Genomic DNA, 6,046 nt, shown 5'->3' on the forward strand with positions numbered 1-6,046 from the left:
GGTTGGCTGTGATTCTTCTGCTTACCACTGGGTGTTGGCAATGTTGCACACGCACCACTGATTTAACTGGTGACGATTAATTGTTGATTGACGAGGATATAGTTTAGCCGGTCCAGCTCTTAAAGGAGCATTCAGTGATTTGGAAAACCCTCACCCTCAGTCTGCCCCGGTAACATGTACACATGCACGTACTACAGTGGGGGGACACGCAACAGGCCAATCACAACAAAACAAAAATAAGTAATTGAATTGAGTGAAATCATGGAATATACCTTTTCTTTAAGTAAGTATCTGGTCCATAAGAGTTTAATGTTGTTCAATTAATCTAAAAGTACAGCAACATTAGAAACAAATAAATTAAAGAGACCTATTGCCAGGCCAACTGTATATCCACCAGTCACCAGACATTTACTTGTTTTAAAACAATTCGTAATTTTGTTTTGAAAGCAAGCCGAGTTTGATTATGGTTAGGCTGTACGTGCTGTGGCAGACTCGTGAGACATGATTGGAATAGCCTATTGCCTAAACTATAGGCCTATGCCATTTCATTTCTGATTGCAGACGGATGCCCCTGCCTCGACAAATAACCTTTTTGGCTGTGTTGCAGCATTGGATGAAGACAGTAATTTAGCATTTTATCGAATACACCTATACTATATTGATCCAATTTATGGCTGTTAAATTGCATCTGTAGCCTTGATTTGTCACCCTTCGGATTGGTCCCTAACTGACTAACCAGCAGGCTCTTTCTCACTTTCTGCCTTGTTCCGCCTTGCTTCCACCTTTTGTTGAATTTGCTAAAACATCATTTTTGGAAAACTAAAAACAAACATGAAATGTCCAGTCACCATGCTGCACCTGGAGAGAGAGGATTTTTGTCCAACCATGAAACTGCAACCAATGAGTGTGAAGAGGTAGAGCCCCCCACTGCACAAGCGCGGTACCCGCCTCAAATGGTCTCAATCACAATCAGTCATCATTAATTGCAGCTTGTAATGAAAGGCACTGCCCGTGACACCGTGTCCTTCACTCCAGCCCTACTATAGGCTACTGTGAATCTGAACGATATCGTCACTCAGGTAAGGTACTGTTTCATTGTGATTTTTTTTTAAAGTGTTGAGTAATGATGCATGGGCTATAATGCTTCCCAGAGTATCCTGTACGTTTTTGTCATTTTTATTTTATTTAGCATAAACTGATCTGTGCAGTGTGCTTGTCTAGTCTAAATCTAATTCATTGTCATAAACGTTATAACTATACGTTATCTCCGTCATGCAGAACTTAGGCCTAATTATTTTCTGAAGAAACAATTACTTTTTGCATAGTTTTGGACTTTTGGTAGTTTAGGCCTTGTAGTCACCCTTGATAGCCTGTTTTCTGAAAGCATGTGTAAGCTTGGGTGGTAACAGGAAGGGCACCAAAACATTCAACTGGGTCTGGGCACCTTGGAAATGTGGGAACTGGGCACATGCCACCCTCTCTGAGAGAGAGAGAGAGAGAGACGGCTTGCCCCAAGCCGTGGATATCCACGGATAGCCCAAGCCGTGCCCATGCAACCCTTCCTGTATTCGTATTCGTTCATTTCATAATTTCACACGGCAGTCGGTGTTTTCCATAGGTGTTAGGACCTGATTTAAACAAGTCTTGAGCTTTTCAAATGTCATGGTTTCGTCCTCAAAGTAGCAGTTTTTGTATTGACTTGTGCTTTCGTTTGAAATGAAATGTACCCATTCTATATACTGTGAAATTAAAACAAAATCAATCAATCAATGATGTGATGTGATGTTATGAAAATGTTCCTTTTTTTGCTGTCAACATTCAGCCACTAGATGTCGCAGTCGCACTATACTAAGGCCAACTCAAAGATTCTCATTTTATTATCGTATGATATATGAAGATACGCCATTCAACGCTTTGCCGCTTTGCCGTCTAGGGAGGGAAGCCTTTCACCAAACAAGAGTGCCAACACCCTTTTGTCTTCGCAGATGAGTAAGCCTGGGACCGAGGCGGCTAGGTGTACTGGTGTAGCTCTGCTCCATAGCTCTAATAACTAGCTATGGAACAGTCACCAGAGCTATGGTCTGTGTTGCGCCTCCAAAAGAGGCGGGCACCACCTACGTCACAAAGATACGCGGAAGAACTTATTTTTGTCTTGTTGTGCTGCACAACTTCACAAGTGCACATCCCTAAGGTCTTCATCTGAATTCTGAAGTGTTTGTCAGGTTGGTTAATTATTTATTTCACTCGTATGTTATGGAGGTAGAATCGCTATAATTAGCTAGCCCGTTTCGGGGGGATCGGGACCCTTATTATTGTTTATGATCTTTTCTGTATTTGGGACGTCGGTGGTCCCAAATACAGAAAAGATAAATACCAGTAAGAGGCTAGAGGCTACTAATTAGCATAAACTCATGCGTTGGCTTGGCTACATAGCTGTTAATTTATTTAGGCCCAAACCGCACCAATGCAACTGATCCTTGCAACAAAACCTTTTTAAGGACATACCAATGCAACTCCTTGGAACTGTCATTGGGGATAGTGGTTGCATGCAAGTTTGTGTTTGGTTGCAAGGAGAGTTGCATGGCGAATCATTGGTGTGGTTTTGGCCTTAGGTTGATTTGTGAGGTTGTGGAATGTGTGTAGCCTACTGTACTTATGTACTTACAGTATGCAAATCCTAGAATGTGCCTAGTTAGCTTTAGTTTAGGTCCATTTTTAGCTAGTCATCTAAGCATTCTCTCTGGTTTATAAGCATTCTCTCTGGTTTTCATGTGAACCTCTCTGATATGTAAACACGTATTAGCCTGTACATTGCATATTCACTCAATAAGTAGAACCACTTTAACAACACAACAGTTTTTTATGGGGGTCCCACTCCCTGCCTGGCACAAAATATTTTCAGATGGTGTCCTCTGCCAAATGCATGAATTCATGTGACTGTGTTCTTAACTTCTTGACATGAAAATCTTTTGAGGTGTATATAATTTAATCTTCCCCAGCGTAACCATGATGACATAGTGTGAACACAAGCATTCTACCTTATTTCTCTAGCCCGATGGAGCTACACGGTGCAGAAGGAGAAGAAGACGATGAGAGGTTGTTGGATTTGATGGAACAGGTCAAGATCAAGAACAAGGTTTGTTTCAGTACTTATGAATAATGCAGTCATATTTGACTAGGCCTGTCACAGTTATTACATCACCTAATCACAATTATTTGAGATAATCGCCATCATTTTTGCATACTTGACATCGTTTCCATGTTGAAACAATGTGTTGCATTATGACGCATTGTGAGCTTGTAGATCAGCTATTTCTTTATTTTCAAAATATTTTTATTGAAGTGATCAGTTATAAATCTCAGGGGCATGCATACACAATCATATTTATGATCTCCGACCCCACTCCTTGGGTACAGATTAAAGCAGATAACATAAGATCTGAGGTCTATTGTTTGTATGTAAAGTAGAGGTGTTAATTGGCACTGCCCTCACGATGATGCCGATAAGCCGAAACATTATTTTGTCCTGATGTAGAGAACTAAACATGTTAAATTGATTCTTGGTGTGTGTGACCTCTTCACCTATTCTACAAGTTAATCTTCAAGTAAAATCTCATGAGTGTGACGGTCCCTAACCAAGACATGGACAAGGATGCAAATGCAATGGGGTCTGATTTGTGCTTTGAAAGCAATGTGCTCATTTGTATTGAAAGACTTTTTTTCCTATGCCATCTGCTTTTCCAGGAGATGGTTCAGTCGTTGTCCCGGGAGGAGATGACGGACCTGTTGCTGAAGTATTCTTCTAAGGAGCCAGGGGCTTTCTCTGATATCATGTATATGGTCAAACACCGCAACGATCCCCTACCATCTGCTGGCCTGCCCGTGGCTCCATGGTGTACATGTGGGAACTGTAAGGACATGCCCACGGACCAGGAGAGGATATGCTGCGGCCAGGAACCATGCATTACTCTGCTGCCACGATTCACTTTGCATTGCCTGTCCGGAGGCCACCTACGGCTCGAGAGGCAGCAAAGGGGGGACTACAAGCCAGCTACAGAGCCTGGGGAAGACCACCAGGAGTTCCGCAATGCTGCCTACAGGAACTACATCCGTTGGCAATCGGGCTCTTTAGGTTTGTTTGAAAATGGTAGCACAAAATCATTATTTTTATTTGCACCCTTGAGTAATTGTTTTTTTTCTCTTTAGATGGTGGCAAAAACCACGTTGCCGTTCCGAGCTGCGTTGTGTGGTCAGTGACGGACCATTTCCCTGCATATGTTCCTGACCACTAAGCCCATCCTCTACCATTTCCTCATGATGTACGCTTTGTGCATCATGGGCATTATTATATGCTCTATCTAATATGTTGTGTTTAAAATATGTACATTTCTATAGATTTATTTTTACAGCAGACGCACAAGCTCGCAATGCATTGTTTTGCGATGCGTTGTGAGCTTGTAGATCAGCAGATCAGCTATTTCCAAAAGTGTATATATAGGTATATTTCGTATAGTGTAAACAAATTTTACAAATTTAGCTGGGGGGACCCCACCTACGGGGGGGACCCCATATGTTCAGTTTTTTAGTCATTCGTTATTGATTTTCTTTTGTACTAAATAAATATAATGCATATTTTTGCCAAATGGTGGCAATGTATGTCAATTATTTTTCACTGAAAATAAAATAAAAATACTGTTGTCCAATGTCTATGTCAGTGACACATTCACAAAGTCAAGCAATGCTCTTATACCGGAGATAATCAGAATATGAATGACAAATAGTCAATAGATGATTCTGTACTGACAACGCTCTGTATCAAATGGTGGGCCTCCTTCATTTATTATCTCATGCAGGAATGAAATGCTGTCTAATGTGATCAAAAAGAAAAGCTTTTGTCTATATACTGTAGGTTGTAGCCTGTGTTATTTGTACTATATTCTGAGACATGCCAAGGTTTTGTTCTCATTGAGCATAGTACCTGTATTAATGATGGAACTTGGAGTCCTGTGCTGTGTTGTATTATTCCCTGATCTACCATAGTCAACATAGCTGGATTGTGTAGTCACAGTGTAAGTTAGGTATTGGTTAACAAGGTCTGTGGTTTGTGGCAAGTTTGACGCCAGTGACCTGACGCCAACCTCATGATGTTATTGGCTGACAAACTATGAATCGAGCATCAGTTTGTTTGCCATTCATTTTCATAATCCTTTTTTAAATCCATATAACCTGCTGTCAAAATGTACACTGTCTAAGACTATGACACATACGTTTAGGGAAAGAAGGTAGAGGCTGGCTGGGCACTGTTGAGCACCTGGAACGGATGGTGAGCAAACTGACTGGGAGCCGACCATTTAATTTTAAATGTGTATTTATTTTTTCTGAACATAAATGAAAGAGAGGAAATAAAATGAAAATTTGATTATCTAAAAACAAGCAAAAATAAAATCTTACATAATCCTTAATTTATACCAAGACAGCTACGAAACGAAGTGGGTGCACCACCCTCATGGGCACACTAGTGTGATGGAGCGGAGCTAGCAACACTGCAGTGCAGAGACCCGGACACCGATGCTGTATAGGAGGGACTGGAGGGCGGGGTTCCAGGGGTCCTCAGTTGGTGTCGGCTTGTCCATACCGCCGTCGCATCACATTGTTGGGGTGAGTGAGTGCCCACTTGTTATCCTTCATATTTTCCGCTTCAGCCAGCTGTGCCCTCAAAAATGTCTGTGTATGACAATCAATACCCCTGGCCCTGGAATCGTCAGCAACCAAAATCCCATTCACTGACCATGCAGAACACTTCCTCTCACCTGTAGCTTATTTGTAAAGGTTGCCTTTGCCTTCCAAAGCAATTACTTTTTTCTTTGCCGACATTCTCACAAGCATCAGTTGCGCTCCTGGAGCTTTATGTAATATTTCTCTCCATGTGTGTCCATCTCTGGATTAACCACTTAAACCCTATACTTAATCAAAGCGTTGCATAGCAACACATTGTGAGCTCATAGTACTAGATTGGCTATTTTCACTATTTTTGAGGGGCGCTATC

The 6,046-nt window shown here is 41.5% G+C and overlaps 1 protein-coding gene across 1 annotated transcript; it reads left to right on the forward strand.

The window, feature by feature from the left end:
* The first annotated feature begins 2,152 nt into the window (after positions 1-2,152).
* Positions 2,153-4,538, forward strand: LOC310860651 (uncharacterized protein). Its single transcript, XM_083767718.1, has 4 exons — positions 2,153-2,222; positions 3,052-3,136; positions 3,745-4,132; positions 4,207-4,538. The coding sequence occupies exons 2-4, from the start codon at positions 3,056-3,058 to the stop codon at positions 4,290-4,292; spliced, it is 555 nt and encodes a 184-aa protein (XP_083623844.1). The 5' UTR covers positions 2,153-2,222; positions 3,052-3,055; the 3' UTR covers positions 4,293-4,538.
* The last annotated feature ends 1,508 nt before the right edge of the window (positions 4,539-6,046 follow it).

This window comes from Protomyctophum parallelum (genome assembly GCF_964188405.1).
Source record: "Protomyctophum parallelum genome assembly, chromosome: 1".
Lineage (NCBI taxonomy): Eukaryota > Metazoa > Chordata > Actinopteri > Myctophiformes > Myctophidae > Protomyctophum > Protomyctophum parallelum.

Bases quoted from the DNA above. Each gene is read 5' to 3' on its own strand.
- LOC310860651 (XM_083767718.1), top strand. From the start codon at position 3,056: ATGGAGCTACACGGTGCAGAAGGAGAAGAAGACGATGAGAGGTTGTTG. The intron at 3,137-3,744 runs GTTTGTTTCAGT...CTGCTTTTCCAG, and splicing joins AGGTCAAGATCAAGAACAAG to GAGATGGTTCAGTCGTTGTC. The intron at 4,133-4,206 runs GTTTGTTTGAAA...TTTTCTCTTTAG, and splicing joins TTGGCAATCGGGCTCTTTAG to ATGGTGGCAAAAACCACGTT.